Source organism: Aphelocoma coerulescens, chromosome 8 (genome assembly GCF_041296385.1).
Source record: "Aphelocoma coerulescens isolate FSJ_1873_10779 chromosome 8, UR_Acoe_1.0, whole genome shotgun sequence".
Taxonomy (NCBI): Eukaryota; Metazoa; Chordata; class Aves; order Passeriformes; family Corvidae; genus Aphelocoma; species Aphelocoma coerulescens.
Genome location: NC_091022.1, coordinates 31,569,623 through 31,589,957, shown reverse-complemented (window position 1 = coordinate 31,589,957; position 20,335 = coordinate 31,569,623). Strand labels below are relative to the sequence as shown.

The 20,335-nt window shown below is 46.4% G+C and overlaps 1 protein-coding gene across 3 annotated transcripts in view; it reads left to right on the top strand.

Annotated features, from left to right (window-relative positions):
- JAK1 (Janus kinase 1) overlaps positions 1 to 20,316 on the top strand; it is a 45,210-nt gene extending 24,894 nt beyond the window's left edge. For 2 of the 3 annotated variants that reach the window (XM_069023616.1, XM_069023617.1), the window contains exons 4-25: positions 718 to 841; positions 4,793 to 4,943; positions 6,107 to 6,270; positions 6,356 to 6,689; positions 7,146 to 7,319; positions 7,708 to 7,865; positions 8,473 to 8,596; positions 9,727 to 9,916; positions 11,406 to 11,512; positions 12,577 to 12,723; positions 12,976 to 13,063; positions 13,515 to 13,642; positions 13,870 to 14,005; positions 14,378 to 14,529; positions 15,309 to 15,459; positions 15,767 to 15,861; positions 16,058 to 16,250; positions 16,468 to 16,592; positions 17,000 to 17,172; positions 17,542 to 17,659; positions 17,912 to 18,022; positions 19,082 to 20,316. In XM_069023616.1, the coding sequence (XP_068879717.1) occupies positions 718 to 841; positions 4,793 to 4,943; positions 6,107 to 6,270; positions 6,356 to 6,689; positions 7,146 to 7,319; positions 7,708 to 7,865; positions 8,473 to 8,596; positions 9,727 to 9,916; positions 11,406 to 11,512; positions 12,577 to 12,723; positions 12,976 to 13,063; positions 13,515 to 13,642; positions 13,870 to 14,005; positions 14,378 to 14,529; positions 15,309 to 15,459; positions 15,767 to 15,861; positions 16,058 to 16,250; positions 16,468 to 16,592; positions 17,000 to 17,172; positions 17,542 to 17,659; positions 17,912 to 18,022; positions 19,082 to 19,183 (3,245 nt within the window). In that variant the 3' untranslated portion in view covers positions 19,184 to 20,316. The remainder of the gene's footprint in view (positions 1 to 717; positions 842 to 4,792; positions 4,944 to 6,106; positions 6,271 to 6,355; positions 6,690 to 7,145; positions 7,320 to 7,707; positions 7,866 to 8,472; positions 8,597 to 9,726; positions 9,917 to 11,405; positions 11,513 to 12,576; positions 12,724 to 12,975; positions 13,064 to 13,514; positions 13,643 to 13,869; positions 14,006 to 14,377; positions 14,530 to 15,308; positions 15,460 to 15,766; positions 15,862 to 16,057; positions 16,251 to 16,467; positions 16,593 to 16,999; positions 17,173 to 17,541; positions 17,660 to 17,911; positions 18,023 to 19,081) is intronic. The other variant, XM_069023618.1, reaches the window with a different exon arrangement.
- Positions 20,317 to 20,335: the final 19 nt, after the last annotated feature.

Sequence of the window (20,335 nt, the reverse complement as noted above, 5' to 3'; positions counted from 1 at the left end):
CTTCCATGGGAATGGGTGAAAGGATGGGAATCTGCAGGACAAACCTCCTCAAATGAGTGTTGTTTTTTAAGAGATTTAAGCAAAGTGAGGGGTATTTAACACCCCCCCTATTTATGTTGGTGTGCAGGAGCTGCTCTTTTAGGGCTGTGAACCCCCAGATGGTGCAGCTGCTCCCAGAGCCAAAACAAGGAATTCAAACAGACCTGTAAACACAGCACAGCCTTGTTTAATCTGGAATGGAGGAAATGCAAAGTTAAAGCAGATCAGCCCATTCACATCAAAGTCTCTTAGCTGGAAACCCCTCTGGGGAATGACCAAAGCTTTCTTCTTGTTTCTTGAAATCTCCTCTTTCACCTCTGGGGGTTGAATTTATTGGTAAAATAAAGCTGAGAACAAAGGGGTGGGTTTGGTAAAACTCCCATTTCTGTGACCTGGACAAAGTCAAGGTTTTAAGTCACTTCCTCTCAAGCTCAGACCTTGGCAAAATCAGGATTTGGGAATCACTTTAACACCAGAACAATCTGTTTAATACACCCCACACCCCGCTGAACCAAGGTGACAGCTCCACCTCAACCTTTCCTTCCTAATGTTTGTTTTTCTCTAATCCCAGTATCAGTTTCTCTTCACGATCCAATATTTGCTTTATGCATTTGTGTTCTGGGGTGTGGATGTGCACTGGAGCCCTGTGATTCATCCCTTTGTGTGTTTTTGTGACAGCTGTGTCCCCTCTGTGCCACAACCTCTTTGCCCTGTACGATGAGAACAAAAAGCTCTGGTATGCACCAAACCAGGTCTTCAAGGTAGAGGAAAAATCATCCTTCAGGCTCCATTATCGCATGAGGTAAGGGAAAACACCTGGAAAATGATATTTCTTCTTCTTCTGAGCTCCCTGAAGAAGCAGGGAAGCAAAACCAAAAGCAGCAGCTTGCTTTGCACAGCTTAGAGGAGAGATGAGCAGCAGGAGCTTCAAATATCTCCTGATTTCTTTGCATCTTTGGGATTCCACCTCGGAAAAAAGGCCCAGAAGGTGAAAAACCACGAGAAGTTGTCTTCACAAAGCTGGGAGTGAACAAGGTCAAAGTTAATTGGAAAATTGGCTCCAACCCATTGGGTCAGTGTTTTTCTGGATGAATTCTTGTTTGAAGTGTTCCAATTCCCTCTGGAGTCAGTGGGAGTTTTAAAAGGAAAAAGCACCAGGCTCTTGCTTTTGGAATTCTCCAGGACTGCAAGGGATCTGTGGGACTGGGCTGGGAAGGCTTGGGAAAATGAAAGCAGGAGCCAGGATACTCCCAGGATCTTTGGCTCAGAGGTACCCCCAGGTGGCATCCTGGAAATCCAGCACAGGCATTACTGAGATTTGGGGCTGAGAGGGTGCTCTGGCCTCATCCAGTGGGAATGAAGGCAGGAATTCTGAGCAAAGAAAGTTTTAATCCTTTTAGGATTTAGGGTTTGATAGAAATCAAATTCTGCACATCTTGCTTCTATTTCTAATTATTATTTTTATTCTGACTCTTCATCTATCAATATGAGCTTTAAGTGCAGGATACAGGTGAAAAATACACGAAATAAACTTTGCTTGCAGGAATAATTAATCCAGAAACTTCACAGATTAATTGATTCTTCGAGGGACAACTGTAAGAAAATAACCTTGTCAATCATATTCACCCACCCTGGGCCAGATTGGGGTGCAGGGAGATGCAAAGAGAGGCTCTGCAATGTGATTTTTGGATTCCAGACTGGAATTGTTATTGTTGGATCAGCTGCTACAAGGAAAAATGACTGAACTTTGCTTTTCAAGTCATGATAATTGCTGGTTTTGGAGGAGGAAGAGGATGCTGTAGTAGTTTCTTTTTTCTTCTATTAGTGTTATTAATGCCTTAACCCTGGCTGATCTCAGATTTACCCAGCTGTGATGAGGTTGGGCAGATAAACACCACAAAATAATGAAATTGAGAGACTCTAAAAGGTTTTTACAGAGCACTGGGTGCCCTTTCTTGCTCTGAGATCAGCCACAGTAACAATACCCTGAATAATAAAAATCTCTGGTGTAATGTGAAATTTCCCCTGAGCCTGAAATTCTTTGTTTCCCTCAGTAAAAGAAAGTGATATTTAAAGTGCAGTTGTGGGGATTTAATCCTTTTAATTAATTAAGAACTTCTGAATTTAATTAATTTTTAATAATTAACTTTTAAGTTTTAATTAATTAAGAACTTTTAATCCTTAAACCCCAGTTTTTGCTGTGTTTGGTGTTTGTGTTCCTGCCCTGGGTGAATGATGGGAGGCACCTTCCTTAAAATTGCTTAAACAGCTGCCTCTTAAAAAGAACCTTTGGCTCTTCATAACCCAGAAAGGTGATTTAAGATAATTAACGACTCCAATTCTTTTGTTATTTCCTGAAAAGAATGATGAACAAAATTAATTTGTGCTGAGCTTTATTTTCTGCATTTTTCCTGTTGCACCATTTCATAGAATGAAGCTGTGGAAAAGCCCCTCCTTTCCAGAATGAAAAGTTCTGCTGGTTTATTATTGTTTTGTTCAGCTTTGGAGTTGGGATTTGGAGTTTGGCAGGGAAATCTCTTTTGTCCCTTGTACTCCACCAATGAAAACTGTCAAACTTTGGGCCACAAATACGGATTTTACATAATTTCAGATGCATTTCAGAAGGAGTTAAGCCCTAAAATCCAAAGAGTCCCATTTTCCCAGGAATACTGTTGTGTCCTGGTGGTGTTTTCCTTGATTTCATTTATTTCTGTTGTGGATTTTGGGTTGTGAAACTGGTCCCTAAATGAATTAAAAAAAAGGAAAATGGTCTGGGCGTTTTTAATAGAGCAGTGGATTAACTGTTGATGGTAATTTAGAAATGAAATAATTCATATTTTTGATTACTTTGAGAGGTTTTAGTCCTGCCCTTTTGAAATTCTATCTCAAAAATGAAAGGATTTGTCTGGTTTTAAATGTTTTTAGGGGTTGGACTTCTCTCCCACTGCTGAAAGCTTTTTGTTTTCTGTATGAACTTCTCCTCCTCCTTCTCCTCCTCCTCCTCTCCCCACCAAATCAGTGCCAGATGCTGCTGCACTTTTGGTCATCTTTTAAAAGGACTTTTCACTGAAGCTTTGGGAGCAGCCTGTGTTTTTTACACTTGCCTCAAGTTCTTTTTTTCTTAAAGAAAATGGGCTCCAACATGAGAAACCCCAGGATTTTGTAATATCCTGGAGTCATTGGCACACAGAGCAGGAGGAGTTTAACTCTTCCCTAGCTGGGTTTGTTTCTTGGTGTGGAAAAGGGATCCAAATCCCTTCTGGAGGGATTTTGGAAGTAGATGATCCTTCCCAGCCCATGCTGGGATAACACAGTTTTGTGGAAGCTCTGGAAAGAAGGAGCTGCTGGAAGTGAGTGAGAACAGCAGGGCCCCTCCAGCATTTCCAGCACTCCCTGGCCAGGCTGAAATCCAAATCCACCTTCCCAAGAGATTCCCAAATCCCTCTTCCCAGCTCCCCTGCCCTCTGAGGGAGGGCTGGCTCCTGCTCCTGGAGCTCAGGGGCACAATCTCCTTTCCAGCTCGCTTGGGAATGGGGAAATCTGTGTTCCTGTTCCTGTTTGTGGAAGGGGAATAGCAAAAATCTGTCCCCCACTCACACAAATCCATTGAGCTTTCCAAGGAAAAGATTCTCCTTCATTTACTCATCCCCCAAACAATGGAGCTGGAATTGTTTCTGTAGCTCCTAAATGTTGTCTTAGTCAGAGCAGTTTCATAGGAAAGGAGCAAATTCTCCCCTCAGTTACAAACAATGCACAATACCTTGCCCATAATTATTTTCAGGAAATAACAAAAGAATTGGATTTGTTAATTCTGACTCCTCTTCTGCAGGAGAAGAGGGAAACAAAGGCATTTCCTTTGGATTTCAGAAGGGTTTGCTTTGCTCTGCTCTTTACACTTCAGCCCAAGGAGTTCTTGAATATCTTCTGGTTCTTGAGTATCTTCTTCTTCAGCATCTTCTTCTCAGGAGTTCTTGGTGCAGTTTTGGGTTGGAGTTCCTGCCTGAGAAGAGCTTAACTAAAAACATTAATTTTATTTTGCTGAAGATCCTGACTCTGCACTGAGGCTGAGGCACTCCAGCCTTGACCACTGCAGATTTGGGGCTTTATAAATGTCAATCCCAGACTGATTTGGGTTGGGAGGGATCTTAAATCCCATCCCAACCCACCCCAGGGACACCTCCCACTGTCCCAGGCTGCTCCCAGCCCCAGTGTCCAGCCTGGCCTTGGGCACTGCCAGGGATCCAGGGGCAGCCACAGCTGCTCTGGGCACCCTGTGCCAGGGCCTGCCCACCCTCCCAGGGAACAATTCCTTCCCAATCTCCCATCCATCCCTGCCCTCTGGCACTGGGAAGCCATTCCCTGTGTCCTGTCCCTCCAGGCCTTGTCCCCAGTCCCTCTCCAGCTCTCCTGGAGCCCCTTCAGGCCCTGCCAGGGGCTCTGAGCTCTCCCTGGAGCCTTCTCCTCTCCAGGTGAACAATCCCAATTCTCTCAGTCTTTCCTCACAGGAGAGGTGCTCTGTCTCTATAACAAAAAAAAAGGAGAAAACCCTATAATAATATATAATAATTCAATCATTTTTCCCCAGTTCCTCAGGCCAGGAATGTGCTTGGAGTATGGGACCACTTAAGCTTAAGGCAGAAGTTTGACCGATTTTTGCTTTTTAACTGCTTTGCTTTTCAAAGTCCAAAATATCTTGTGGGAATGGAGGCTTTTCCCAAAAAGTTTTTAAAGGTTCTGACTCTTTTTTTGCCAGATATTATTTCACCAACTGGCACGGGACCAGTGAGAGCGAGCCCTCGGTGTGGAGACACTCCCCGAGGAAGGCCAAGGCCTATGACAAGAAGCTGGCCCCAGAGGGAACCCCCATCCTGGATGCCAATTCCCTGGAATACATCTTTGCACAGGTTGGAGTTGTCTCTGATGCTGTATTCCCACAAAAAGATGGGATTCTGCTTTAAAAGCCTCTTTTCAAACTCTTAAAATACACATAATGTATCCTGTGAGTATTGAAAAGGGTTTTTTATTGGTGCTGCTGCCTGGTGGAGAGAAGAGAATTTGCTACATGAAGAAAAATGACTGATAGAAGGTGTAAAGGAACTCTCACAGTCCAAAAAAGGATGTATTTTTATAGATGGTTAATTATATTAAGTTTTATTATAGAATTATTATTTATAATTATTAATTGTTATTATTTATAATTATAGAAGTGAATTATTTGTGTTTATAAACGCTGTCAGTCACCTTTTGTGAGACATTTTGTGAGCTGTGACATTCAGGGCTGGAGAGGAGCAGCAGCACAGGGAGATCTGGCAGGGCTGGGTCCTCTGAATGAGGTTTCTTTACTGGGTCATGTTAAAACATTGATAACCACTTACTGATAACCCTGTGGTGATAAAGATTGATAACCCCACTGCCTGCTCAGATCCAGGTTTGCTCTCCTCTTGCACCTTCCAAAGGATTTTTCAAAGCAGAAGCTGCCTGGTTTCACAAAAAAAAAGGGAAAATTCAGGTTGATGAAAGAACAAATTGAGTGTCCTGAGAGAAACTCATTTATTGTTGATTCTGAGTAGAATTCCTGCAGGATTTCCACGCTTGGAAATAGGACTTTGCCCTTCAGAAAAAGAGACAGCATGGAGCTGCTCCAGCAAATCCTTGTTTAGTTGGGAAACCACAATGAAAGAGAATTCCAGGGAAACATTAAAGCAACAAGGCACAGAAATTCTTTGCTCTTTGGTAGCCAAACACTTTTCAGGCTGTCCCAGAGCAGGACTTGGCTTAGGGATGAATCCATGAGATTCATGGAGACTTGGATGGGAAGGGCAGAGATAAAGCAGAGACACAAAGTTGTTTTGGTGGACCAGAAGAAAACCATTGAAGGTACTAAAAGGGGCCAGGGGTGGTGATTTCTGTAAGTAATTTTAAAAAAAAAGTGAATTTTTGATGGGCTGATGAATAAAAGAAGGGGATGAGGTTCCAGCTTCTCTTTGCCCAAGGGATGAATTCCTGCTCAAAAACAAGCTCTGGGAAAGGCCAACTGGGTAATTTGGAGTTTTTTGTTCCTGTTAAGGGCCAGTATGACTTAGTGAAGGGCCTGGCACCCATCCGTGATCCCAAAAACGAGCAGGAGGTCCATGAGATTGAGAATGAGTGTCTGGGGATGGCTGTCCTGGCAATCTCCCACGATGCCATCAAGAAAAACGTGAAGCTGCCGGAGCTTCCCAAGGACATCAGGTGAGCTGGGAGAAATCCTTTGTCCCTGCTGGCTCTGCTCCTCTCCCAGCAGGAATCAAATCCACAGCCTTGTTTTTCCTTCTAGTTACAAGCATTATATCCCTGAAACTTTGAACAAGACCATCAGGCAGAGGAATTTCTTAACCAGGATTCGGATCAATAACGTTTTCAAGCATTTCCTGAAGGAGTTCAACAACAAAACCATCTGCAACAACAGCGTCTCCCCACGGGATCTGAAGGTTAAATATTTATCCACCATGGAGATCCTGACCAAATATTATGGGGCAGAGATTTTTGAGACTTCGTTTTTGCTGATTTCTGCTGAGAATGAGATAAATAAATTTAATTGTGGAGACAATGAGAAGTATGAAGTGATGGTGACAGGAAACAATGGGATTCAGTGGAGGCTCAAGCCAAGTGTAAGTAGCCCATGAGAAATGGGAATTAGAGGATTTTTTGGGACATAACAGCTGTTAAAAAATGGTTGTGGTCTTCAGGCACTACAGAGCAGCTTTTTATTGGAGGGGCTTTTATGGGATTACAGGATTATCCAGGTTGGAAGAACCTCAGGAAGTTCCAGCCCTTTTTAGGCTTAGCTTTGAGACCAGACCAGGTTGCTCAGGGCTTTTATCTTGAAAGGTTCCAAGGATGGACATTGGACAGCCTGTGTGGGCAAGCCTTTAAAGTACCAGGAAAATGAAAGACTCTGCAAAAAACATTCCAGAATTCAGTAGCTTTATTCTATATATTGCACTGCATTATATTCTGTATTTTATATTATTATTCTGTAGTTATAGAAGGGATTTTTGGTTTAGAGTAAAAACACTGTGCTGAAAATGTTTTAATTAAAGCTTTTGTCCCAAATACATTTGCAGCCTGTACAGACAGAGAAAGAGAAGAAGAAAAAATCTGATGGCAAAACCAAAAAGGAGGAGGAAAAACACAAACTTCGGGAGACGTGGAACAATTTTTCCTATTTCCCTGAAATCACCCACATTGTCATCAAGGAGTCCACAGTCAGCATCAACAAGCAGGATAACAAAAGGATGGTGAGAACCAAACCTGGGATCATTTCCCTTCCATGGGGAACTGGGGTGGGCTTGGACAGAAGGTGACAACCTCCTGAGGGACATTTTGAGTGTAAATAACACAAAATGTGCTGCCCTTGACACTGGGCAGTGCAGAAGTGGCTGTTAGAAGTGGGTGAGTGCAGTTGTGTCCACACTGGCACTAAAGTTTCCCTCACAGATCCCACGTGGAGTTGCAGACCTTGCCATGTTGGAGAACGGAGTGTGCAGCCAGGACAGAGGAGGGCAGGAATGGTCACTGCTGGCTCATCAAACACCCAAATCCTGTAGCCAGAAGTAGCTGGATGTTCCAGCATTCCCAAGGTGTCGTGGCAGAGCTGTAAGGGCTCTTCCCTGTGTTTTGTGGCAGGAGTTGAAGCTGAGCTCCCACGCCGAGGCCCTGTCCTTCACCTCGCTGGTCGATGGCTACTTCAGGCTCACAGCAGATGCCCACCACTACCTGTGCACTGATGTGGCTCCTCCCCTCATCCAGCACAACATCAAGAACGGCTGCCACGGGCCCATCTGGTCAGTCACTTCTGCCTTTGGAGGGGTTTTCTGGGGAATTCCTCTCGTAGTGAATCTGCTGAGGAAGGCCGGGGTTTGGATGGGTGGTGGTTACCAAAGGGTTGGAAAAAACTTAATTTTGCTAAGGAAAAAATCAGTGTTTGTCTCTTTACTCATCTGTAAAGCCAGTGTTTCTGCAGTGAAGGAGTGTTTCAAGAGTTTCCTCCATGGACACGTGGGAATATTTTAGGTAGAGAGTTGTCTCTACACTCACCCCAGGAGTCCTTGGATGGATGAACAAAGCCTTGGGTTTTTAAACCCCTGAAGGAATTCTCTTCCCTCCACCCACCTTTGTGGTTTTTCCCTTTATGTTTAAGCTGCAAACTGTAGAAATCCCAGAATTCACCTGCACAGTGTTGGATGCAGAATTCCCTTTAACAAATCCTTCCTCCCTTGCCCTGGGCAGCCCAAGGTGAGCAGTGTGCCCTTAAATCCTGTTTTAATAATAATATAAATATTTCTAAGTTGCTGTTACACCCCAAATAGAGGCTTGCTCTCGTGTTCCTTCCCAAGAACAGATTTTTGGATGCTCCCTTGTTGGTTTTGCTCACTGTCCATTCCCTTCCAGCACGGAATATGCCATCAACAAGCTGAGGCAGGAGGGGAACGAGGTGGGGATGTACGTGCTGAGGTGGAGCTGCACAAACTTCAACCACATCCTCATGACTGTGACGTGTTTGGAAGGCTCAGAGGTACAGCCAGCTGTGGCATTCCCAGCAGGAATCTGCTCCCTGGAATCCCTGGGGATGTGTTTCTGTCCTTAGGGAAGTCACCCTGATCTCTGTTGGAGGGAATTGGCTTTTTTCTCCACACCTTTGTGCTGTCTCTCCAAATAGGATTAATTAGATCCAGAACATTTCCATTCCTCCCAATCAAACTGTGCAGGAATGTGATAAAAATTAAGTGTTTTAAACTCATGACACGGAGAATTTGTCACTTCACCTTCCCTTGAGCCTTTTTGAGCATGGATTTAATTCCCTGGATGGATTTTACTGCCACACTGGCCTCAGCTGGAAGCCTGCAGCTGACTTGGTGGTTTGGGAGAATATTTAAAGTGTTCACACAAGAATAATAATAAAGAAATTAATAATAATAATAATAATAAAATTATTATCTTAGGAAGAAATGGTTATGGAATCAGTGGTGAGTCAGGAAGGGATATTTGATCCTGGGGTTATCTCCTGTAGATATTTGCCAAAAAAAAAAGATGATCAGCTCTGTCTTTTAACAGTGCAACAAGAAAGGAATTTTGTCTTGGAAAAGAGAGAAGGGAGAGGTGACCCAAAACTGCAGAGGGAAGGCCCTGAAAGTCTTGAGATGGGGAAGTTCAGAAGTTCAGCCCTTCCCCAACACCTCGGAGCAAAACTGGAAGGTCTCAACACCAGCCTGAGATTTTGTTTCAGTGCTTGAACCATCTGGGGTTGCAAAGGGAGTTTTGCTATTTTTAAGTTGAGATTTCAAAACCCTGCTCCAGATTCTGCAATTCTTGACCAAAGGAAGAAAAAATTCCTCCAGAAGAGGCAAAACTTCTGCATATTCTCAGGCTCTGCAAAAAGAAAGCTGTAATTTGGGCTTGTTGGGTGACTGCATCTTCATGTGGCTGCTCTTCTGCTCTTTGAGCCTCCTGGGAGTGAAAATTCCAGGAATTTTCAGGGTTTTTTCTGCTTTGTTGCAGTTTGATTAGAGTACCCTGGCTTAGGAGCAGGTGATGAGCTGGTCCTACGGGTGATGCCAAGGTTTTGAGAGGCTTTGATGGCTTTACAAATATTCTTTCACTCCAGTGATTCTGTTTGCTTTCTTTTTTTCCCTCTCCCCCCAATAGCAGGTGATGAATAACTCAGGCCCCTACAAGAACTTCCAGATTGAGGTGAAGAAAGGGGGGTACTTCCTCCACGGCTCCAACAAATCCTTTGCATCCCTGAAAGACCTCATGGATCACTTGAAGGGACAAATCCTTCGGACAGACAACATCAGCTTCACCCTGAAGAGGTGCTGCCAGCCCAGACCCAGAGGTAGCCTGGCCCTGCAGGGTTTTGTTGTTGCAAGGGAGCAAACTCCAGGAACAGGAGGCTTCTTTAGGGTGTTTTTAGTGCTGTATCCTGCAGTGAAGCTCTTTAAAAAGAAGAAGTTTAAAGTTTTTTCCTTCTCTGGGGAGGAGGAGTTTTGTCAGAAACAAAACAGGTGCCAGGAACAGGTTTGAGGAGGGGAAAGGAGAGTTGGAAGCTGCTGTGTTTGCTCTCACTGTGAGCTGGTGCTCAATAATTCATCTGCACGAGGCAGCAGGGAAGGGTTTTGGTCCCAGCTGATGTCCTGAAGAGGCTGGTGGCAGGAAATATCTGTGAGGTCCCATCTGAGGGACAATGGGGCAGTTGTTGAGTGATGGCAGCACTCTCTGGAGCTGTTTGCTATGAACTGCGAGCGTCTTGCAGCTGAATTTTGTGCGAGAGAGGAAGCACAGTGGGGTGATTGTGCTGAGCTGATAATGGTTTCCTGTTAGAAGCAGGGGAATAACTGAGCCACATCAGTTACCTGCTGCTCTGAGGCCTTGGGAGAGTCCCTGGGCTTCTCACACTCTGCACAAAGAACGTGGGTAATGGTCTGGAGCAGGAGGACATTGCACATTTGACACTTTGGTTACGTTTTGATGGCTGGATTGGGATAAAATAAAACAAAATGGGTCAGGGAGTTGATTGCCCACTTCAGCTTCTCCCTGGCTTTAGTTCCAGCAGGATTCAGTGCATGTTCCCTGTTCTGTCTCTTTCCTGGTGGGTTTTTTTCCTTTTCTGAATATTTAATCAGGTATTCAGGAAGAAGTTCAGGGGATGCAGGACTAAAGCAGTTTGGAGGGTGTGGTTATTCCTGGTGGTTTCCAGAGTTCCACCTTCTGCTCCCAGCAGGGGGAAGCCCAGATGGCCACACACATCCCAATCCATCCTCTCCCAATAAATATTGTCTGGAAGGCAGAATTACTGTGCAAAACTTCTGGATCTACCCCACAGCAGTGGGGAGGAAGCTCTGGATTTTTGAGTCTTTTCCTTCTGCTCATTCCCTGCTCCCCAGTTTCATTCCAGTGCCCTGGGAACACTGGTGGTGTTTCCCAGAGTACAGGGAATTTGGAAGGAGGTGAGGAGGAAATGAGACTCCCCCTTGCACACTGGAAAGGAGATGGATCCGCTGGCAGGAGGGAATGTGGGATATTTTATTCCATTTTATTCCATGTACAGCAGAGGTATTTTCTCTTTCAAGCTTTGTGCAGAAAACTCTGTTCAGTTGCTCAGTATCACCCTGATCTGGCTGATGATAACTCAAAGCACAAATATGAAACTGTGCTTTAGTGATTCTCCTGTTGAATGAGGAGCAGAGGTCAAGTCCAAGTTCCTTTTTTCCTCCCAATTTTTGGGGATTTAAAGGCAGGAGCATTTACATCCATGTTATTACTGGGAAGGGGGAGTGCAGTTTCTTTGAAAAACTTTAAGGATATTTTCTTCCCCTGCCTTGCAGAAATCTCCAACTTGCTGGTGGCCACCAAGAAGGCCCAGGAATGGCAGCCAGTGTATCCCATGGGACAGCTGAGCTTCCATCGGATCCGCAAGGAGGAGATCGTGCAGGTGGGTGCTGAGCTCCCCTGCAGTCCACGAGTGTGGCTGTCCCTGGTCCTGGCCAGGGGCCACCAATCAGCCCCTGCTGGCTGCTCCCAGGTCCCCTCAGCAAACTTAACTTGGAGCTTTATTTGGATTTAAGCCTCTGATTCCAGAACCCCAATGTTTGTATGGCCTTGTGTGGATAAAGGAGAGCTGAGGAGAGGGATGCCTTTCAATGGAAATCAAATTGATTTTTAAGCAGTTTTCTAATGGAAAAGAGGGGGTTTAAGGTCATTTCTGGGGAGCTGGTTTGTCGTGGGTGTATTTTTTAAAGCCTTACTTATCAGAGAAACAGAGGTTTAAGACAATATCCTACAGTGAAAAAGGTGAAGTATTCAAAAGCTCTGAGCAGTCAGAATTCTGTGTTCGAAACCTCCCTAAATTTTCAAATTTCCCCATGTCTGTAGTTATTTATTCAGGTCACCTGAATAAACCTTAGCAAACACACGGGTTGGAATGCACTTAAATCACATTTAATGTTTCTAAAAAGAGCTCTTAAATCAGGCACGTGGCTTCCTCTGTGAAATAAAAAGGTTTGGGGGGTTTTTAGTTGCATCACTGCAGACAGAGATTGGGTTTGGGTTGGTGTGTTTACAGTCAGCATCCAGGCTTCCTGCAAAAATATCCCAAGGCAGAATCCTCTGTTATTTTGGAGGAAATTGCTTCCCCAAACAAAGCCTTGCAGTGAAATATTACTTCCTCTCACTTTTGGAAACACACTAAAGATCACCTCAGTAGCAGCTTCTTGTGAATAAGAGCCCAGCTGTTTATTCATTTGTTTAGTCTGGGAATGCTCAATCCCAGGGAACCTGCTGGATGTTAGTGGAGGTGTAATATCCAAGGAATTCACATGGGGAGGATGCTCAGAGCTCACTGAAGCAAAAATAACTCCCTGTCACTGGGTTCTCGCTGGAATAAATTTAAATCTGCAACCACATCAACCAGAGACAGAAAAAAGCACAGATTCCAATAAATATTGGTGTAAACCTTGTGTGCTTCCTGTCTGACAAATCCCTGCTGTTGTGTCTCAGGGAGAACACCTGGGAAGAGGGACCAGGACCCAGATTTACTCAGGGATGCTCAGCCTCAAGGATGATGAGAACGAAGGATATCAGAATGAAAAAGAGATCCGAGTCCTGCTGAAAGTCCTGGACCCCAGCCACAGAGACATTTCCTTGGCAAGTGTTTTCCTTGTGTGTGTTGTACATGGATAACTTTTAAAAAAGGGCTGGGAATGGGGAAATGCTGAAGATCCAGCTCATCCCAGCTTTAGGCACCCCATGGGGCACATCCCTCCCCTGCTGACCCTTCGTGTGACTAACCCCGGGATTTTGATGTGTTGCTGTTCCGTGGTGCTCTGGATGTGGGAAAGTCTTGGAATGCTGCCCCAGGAGCAGCAGTTGGATGTGATTTTCTCTCCCTTTCCCCAGGCATTCTTTGAGACAGCCAGCATGATGAGGCAGGTGTCCCACAAGCACATCGTGCTCCTGCATGGCGTCTGCGTCCGGGACGTGGAAAGTGAGTCCAGGGAATGGCAGCTGGGAGGGACATGGGCAGCCTTGGAGCAGGGACAGGGCTGGCAGCTGCTGCCTCTGGAGCTTTCCAGGATGGAACTGGGACACCAAAGCAGCTGTAAAGGCCTTTCTCCCAATAAATTTCCCCTTCCAATGCTGTGTTTGAGTAAGAGTCTTCCAGGGTGAATGCCAGAGGGGCTGGGGCAGTGTGGATACAAACCACCCGGTGGCAGCAGTGATTCCCTTGAAATGCTTCCAGCTTTAGTGTTCATTTGCCACGTGAAGCCCCTCAGCATTTTAATCTGGACTCTGAGCACTGAAATAAACCTTGGGCAAGGTGAAATAAAGACATTTTCCAACCATCTCGGCTGGGGGCACAGGGGGAGGTGGGAACACAAATTAAATGACTCCAAACAATTTCTTGCAGCACTGACTTTCTGCACCTGCCTTTGTAGATATCATGGTTGAAGAGTTTGTTGAATGTGGGCCTCTGGATCTGTTCATGCATAAGAAAAGTGAAGTTCTCACAACCCCATGGAAATTCAAAGTAGCCAAACAACTTGCAAGTGCCCTGAGCTACCTGGTAAGAGGCACCTTGGCCAAGGCACCTTGGCCTAGTGGGGAACCCATTCCCCCCAGGAAGAGTGAAGTGGGAACACTCTGTTTCCCTACTCCTCCTTTTTCTCCAATTTCTTCCCAGCTGTAATTTCGGATTTCAGCTTGGAGTATTTTAGAGATCCCCTGTGGTGTGGATATCCTGGAGCACTTGCAGAGCATCCCACTCACTGTTATTTCCCTGCTTATCTGTAGGAGGACAAGGATTTGGTGCATGGGAATGTGTGCACCAAGAACATCCTGCTGGCCAGAGAGGGAATTGATACTGAATATGGGCCTTTCATAAAGCTCAGTGACCCAGGAATCCCCGTAACGGTGCTGTCCAGGCAAGGTATGTCCAGGGATCACATTCCCAGGGAAGGGGAAAGGGATGAATGTCATTTATAGCAGCCAGAACTGGCTCTGGAATAGAAGTAATCAGCTTTCATCGATCTGCAAATGCACAGTGGGTGTTCAGAGCATTCATTTCTCTTACAAAGTGTTGTGTCCAGTGAGATAACACAGAAGGAATCTCAGTTTGTGGATGGCTCCAGGCACGAGCCTGTAAAAGCCACGGGAACATCCTTAAGAAAACAGGGATTTGAGAATCAAGACTTCCCTGAAAGTGGACAGATTCTGCAGCTCCAGTTTATTACAGACAAGAAACCAGCTAAAGGCTGGTTTTCCCTCCTGTGATACTCAGTGCCAATGTGTTTTATCCCAGAGCGCGTTGAGAGGATCCCCTGGATTGCACCTGAGTGTGTTGAGGATTCCAACAACCTCAGCATTGCAGCAGACAAGTGGAGCTTTGGTACAACCCTGTGGGAAATCTGCTATAATGGAGAAATTCCACTGAAAGACAAGACCTTAGCAGAGGTAAAACTGTTACACAAACTTCACCTTGGATCTATCCTCTTGGGCCTTTCAATTTTCCCCCTTGTTCCAAGTCCCCTGGAGCCCCTTTAGGCACTGGAAGAGGCTCTGAAGTCTCTTTGGAGCCTTCCCTTCTCCAGGCTGGACAATCCCAGTTCTCCCAGCCTTTTCTAACCCCTGTGTCCAGTTAGAAGCTGAGTGAGGTTCTCCCAAACAGCCAGTGATTCTAGTCTTGGGGTTTTTGGACTCCAAAGGGTCTCCCATGGACACTGCTGCTGCTCACTGCAATCTAAAGCACTGGAGTCAGTTGTCTTGTGCCCTTCCTGCCTGTGGCCACAGCTGGGACAGCCCTGCAGGGTTGGGAATGCCCATCCCAGCCTTGTCCCACCTGCCCCGGAGCTGTCAGGGCTGTGAGGAGCTCCCGGTGTGTCCTTGGCAAACATTTCCTGGTGCATAAATAACTGGGGAAGCCTGGCAGGGAATGACTTCTGAAAGGGGAAACATTCAGCACCTTTTGAAAACTTGATGGTGTAAAGTGGTTGCTCCAGCTCCAGCACAAAAGGAATTCTCTGTTGGTAGGAGATCAGAGTTCCAGCTGAAAAGGATTTCCTTGGCAAGGCTCACACTGAGTTAAGGATTTAATGGTCACATCCTCTCGTGTAGAATCACTGAATTGCTCAGGTTGGAAAAGACCTCGGAGCTCCTTGAGTCCAGCCATTGCCTCAGCTCAGAACTGTGAGTCACAGAGTTAAAATCCCTGGAATTTCCGTTTGTTCCCACAGAAGGAGAGGTTCTACGAGGGGCACTTTGAGCTGGCCACACCGTCCTGCAAGGAACTGGCAGATCTGATGAAGCAGTGCATGAACTACGACCCCCACCAGAGACCCTTCTTCAGGGCTATCATGAGGGACATCAACAAACTGGAGGAGCAGAGTAAGGCACAGGGGGCACCTGGAGGGAGGGATCATGGAATCCTGGGGTGGGAGGGCTTGGGAGGGACCTTGAAGAGCTTCTTGTTCCAATCTCATGGAAGCTGAGGAACTGCTGTGGAGTGGGAAGTTACCAAATCTGGGTATGGGTCTGAAAGCAGATCCAGGCTGCAGGTGTGGATGGAGGATTCCCTGTCAGAAAGCAGGTGGGATCTAAGGAAGGAAAGATGTGGCACTGGGAATTGAGCAAGGATGCCTTGGAGTGTCGAGACCATGCAGGAATCTGACCTGGGATGGTTTTCCCCTCCTAGATCCCGATATTGTCTCGGAGAAGAAACCCGTCACCGAGGTGGATCCCACTCTCTTTGAGAAGAGGTTCTTGAAAAGAATCCGGGATTTGGGTGAGGTAAGAGAAACGTCACCTACAGAACACAGCCAGTGCTCCTGGCTGTCCCCACAGCCCGTGCTGTGCTACACCAACACCCAGATCAGTGCCTGGCTGTCCCCACAGCCCGTGCTGTGCCACACCAACACCCAGATCAGTGCCTGGGTGTCACTGTCAGAGCGTTGTCCTCACGGATGCTCCTTTCTCTCCCACTCAGGGCCACTTTGGCAAGGTGGAACTGTGCAGATATGACCCAGAAGGTGACAACACTGGGGAGCAGGTGGCAGTGAAATCCCTGAAGCCGGAGAGTGGAGGGAATCACGTTGCTGACCTCAAGAAGGAAATAGAAATCCTGAGGAATCTTTATCACGACAACATCGTCAAATACAAGGGCATTTGCACAGAAGATGGTAAATCTTGCAGAATATAAAAAAGTCTATGTGTTTTCCTTTAGAATGTATAAATGTCCTGCCTGGAGCAGGTTTTCCTGTGGATTGGCTCAGGGGTGGATGATGGGAATGAGCCATGTGATGTTTGAAATGCTGCAGGTGCTCTGGGCTTGTACAAAAGCTGTTGGTGTTCCTGATGTGAGAAGGGTCTGCAAACCAAACATGCTCTGTTTTTTAGGAGGAAGTGGGATTAAACTCATCATGGAATTCCTTCCTTCTGGGAGCCTGAAGGAGTATCTCCCACGGAACAAGAACAAGATCAATCTCAAGCAGCTGCTCAGATACGCAGTTCAGATCTGCAAGGTGAGCTGGCCCCTGAGCCTGCAGCTCCTCTGTTCCAGCAGCAGGGTGAGGGGGCGTGGAAAACATCAGGAACAAGCCCATTCTCCTTCTCTATCCCCATAAAGCAATCTCTCCCATGCTTTGGGTGCTACTGGCACAAAGAGCAGCAGGGGAATAATGAGGAGGTTCCCTTGCTGGAAAGTTTGCTGTGAGAAGTTGTTCCTGTGGGAGGATTCAGAGCGTTAGGAGGGATAGCAGCACTTGGAATGTGTGCTGGCAAGAGGGAAGGAACAAGGTGCAGCTGTAAAGGGAGGAAGGGATGAAAGGGCAGAGCATGGCCAGGCCATTGGAAGCATTAACTGGAGAAAAAGGCATTAAAGTATAGGAGAAATAAAAGGAAATAAAAGGCTTCTTTTCTCCTCTCCTAGGGCATGGACTACCTGGGCTCCTGTCAGTATGTGCACCGTGACCTGGCAGCGAGAAATGTCCTTGTGGAGAGCGAGAACAGGGTGAAGATTGGGGACTTTGGGCTCACCAAGGCCATCGAGACGGACAAGGAGTATTACACCGTCAAGGACGACCGCGACAGCCCCGTCTTCTGGTACGGCCTCGCGACCAGGCTGCAGCCCAGGGACCTGGTGCTCCTCTACTCCCCAAGATTTCTCCTGTTTTTATAAGAGGCCTAAGTAAAGATACACCATGAGAGCAAGGAAAAGGCACCTGGGGGACTGTACTCACCTCTTGTGCCGTTTATTTCTTCCTGAACTTAATGATCCATTTTCCCAGTTTGCGGTTTGGTCTCCTTAGTTTCACAGTGCCTTGCTGTGGAACACACACTTTATTTATTACTTTTTGCTCTTTACTTGGCATCCCACATTAATTTACATGCAAGGGCTCTATAAAGAGACCATGGGTCTCGAGTTGCAGGGCTGTGAGCTCTGGGTGTGATGCTGTCCCCTCGTGCCCCCAGGTACGCCCCGGAGTGTTTGCTGCAGAGCAAGTTCTACATCGCCTCCGACGTGTGGTCCTTCGGGGTGACGCTCTATGAACTCCTCACCTACTGTGACTCTGAGTCCAGCCCCATGGCAGTAAGTGGATGGGAGAGGAATGGCTGCCAGAGCTCCTTAAATCCATCATTTTAAACATTTGGGGCAACAAGAAGAGCAATCAGAGAATCCCAGACTCATTTGGGGTGGGAGGGACCTTAATGCTCATCTGGTTCCACCCCTTCCATGGGGAACACCTTCCTCCAGCCCCCTGGGTTTATCCTGGGGAACACCCTGGTGGTTGTCCTTGCAGTGGGGAGGAGGGATTCCCAGCTGCTCCTGCTGTCCCCACAGGAATTCCTGAAGATGATCGGCCCCACGCAGGGACAGATGACGGTGGCGCGGCTCGTGCGGGTCCTGCAGGACGACAAGCGGCTGCCACGGCCGCCCACCTGCCCCGAGGAGGTGAGGGAGGGAGGGAGGGATGGATGGATGGATGGATGGATGGATGGATGGATGGATGGATGGATGGATGGATGGAAAGATGGATGGATGGAAGGATGGGAGGGAGGGATGGATAGATGGATGGAGGGAAGGATGGGAGGGAGGGAGGGAAGGATAGATGGATGGATGATGGATGGATGGATGGATGGATGGATGGATGGATGGATGGATGGATGGATGGATGGATGGAAGGATGGGAGGGAGGGAGGGATGGATGGATGGATGATGGATGGATGGATGGAAGGATGGGAGGGAGAGAGGGAGAGAGAGAGATGGAAGGATGGATGGAGGGATGGATGGAAGGAAGGATGGGAGGGACGGAGGGATGGATGGGAGGGAGGGATGGATGGGAGGGAGGGATGGATATGTAGGTAGACAGGTAAGTAGATAGATAAGATGGATGGATGGATGGATGGATGGATGGATGGATGGATGGATGGATGGATGGATGGATGGGAGGGAGAGAGAGAGATAGAAGGAAGGAAGGATGGATGGAGGGATGGATGGATGGGAGGGAGGGATGGATAGGTAGGTAGACAGGTAAGTAGATAGATAGATAAGGATAAGATAGATGGATGGATGGATGGATGCTCCCTGTTTGGACACTGATTCAGCCCCAGAGGGGTCACACCTCCCTGGTTCCACAGGCCTGGCCACTCAGGTAGGAAAACCTTCAGGAGTGCTGGGAAAAGGCATTTCCAAGGTTTTCAAGCATTGTTTTAAGATATTTTTTGATATTAACATTCCCAAATCCATAGTGTCCCTTCAGCTGGGTCAAGGACTTGCTGTAGCACCTGGATCCATGAAAATTCCTTGGGAATCCCTCTGATTCTGGCAGTTCTGGGCTGCAGCTCCCCAGGTGGAACTGCTGTGTTGGTTTAAACCTGAACTGCCACAACGGCCCCTGCCCAGCACCTGAGGTGTTTCTGTTCATTCAGGGAGACTCTGCTCCCATCGCCTTCACTGGAAAACCCAATGGAATGTTTCATTCCTTTAAAAACTCCCCGTTTCTGCTGGCAGGTGGATCAGCTGATGAGGAAGTGCTGGATCTACAAACATGATGAACGTACCACCTTCCACAACCTGATCCAAGGATTTGAAACAATTATGAGTAAAATGTAATGAATTCTTTTTATACTGTCAGGACTTTAAATGCCTAGCAAACTATCTATGCGCCCAAGGCTATTCCTTTTTTTTGTACTCCTGTAATTTGTACTCTGGCTGGGCTGATGTGGTTATAAAGGATTCTTCTGCCAACAGATTGAAGAGTTGGTTTAAAGGAATTTAAAGGTTTAGGCAAAATGAGCTTTCAGCTCCCTTTGCTGCTGTTCTTAACAGGGCAGTTTTATCCTGCTCTGATTCTGGTTGTGCCACAATTGGAATTGCCCTGATGGATAATGTGAGCTGGGAAAATCCACTGCACTTCTCAGCTCAAAGCTGAGCCAGTGGATAGAAAAGGGCTCCATTAATAATTTTAAAGTTGGCTGACAAGATATCCTTCACATGCACTTAAATTCTAGTAACAAACAAAACAACTTTAGCATAAAAATACAGGGAAGGCAAAATTATCAACTCTTTTTAACCCACCAGGCCCCAGTCCTGAGCTCTTACAGGTATTTAAAAAGAAAGTGTTCAAAAATACCACCCCCAGAAGCGTGGAGGGGTGGGCACAGAGAACCCCAATTTTGGGATAAATAATTTGCTTTTCCTAACTCCACTCCCACATTCTACCCCCTGGAGCTCCCAGAGTGGATGTAGCCCTGGAGGGGGTGAATGTGCATCCCTGGTGCTGAGGGATGTGCAGGGAAGGAGTGAATGGAGATGGAAAAGAACCCAATCCATGGCCAGAATCTGGGGGGCTTATCCAAAAGGAAAGAGAGGCCTGAGCACCCAGGGGTGTCCCAGGGAATAGGAACTTTAAAGAACATTTTGACTCACAGGCTCAGCCCATGAGTGGTTTAACTGGAAGCTCCTGCTGCCCCAGCTCCTAAACTTGGGCCATCATTTTTCCTCCCATACCTGGAAGTTGGAAAATGCTCTCAAGAGATACTCAAGTTTTGGCAATAATAGGAAGAGGTCTATATATATATATATATAAATATATAAAAAAAATTGTAATTATGAGCTCCAAGGAGGTCAGATTTATTTTTACAGTGTTACTGTTTCTGTATGTCACTTAGGAAGCTGAATTCAATCTGTAAGCACTTTGTTACTCTTTATACAAACAAATCTAATAAAGAAATTTTTTTTTTCGCCATGTGCCTCCCTTTTTAA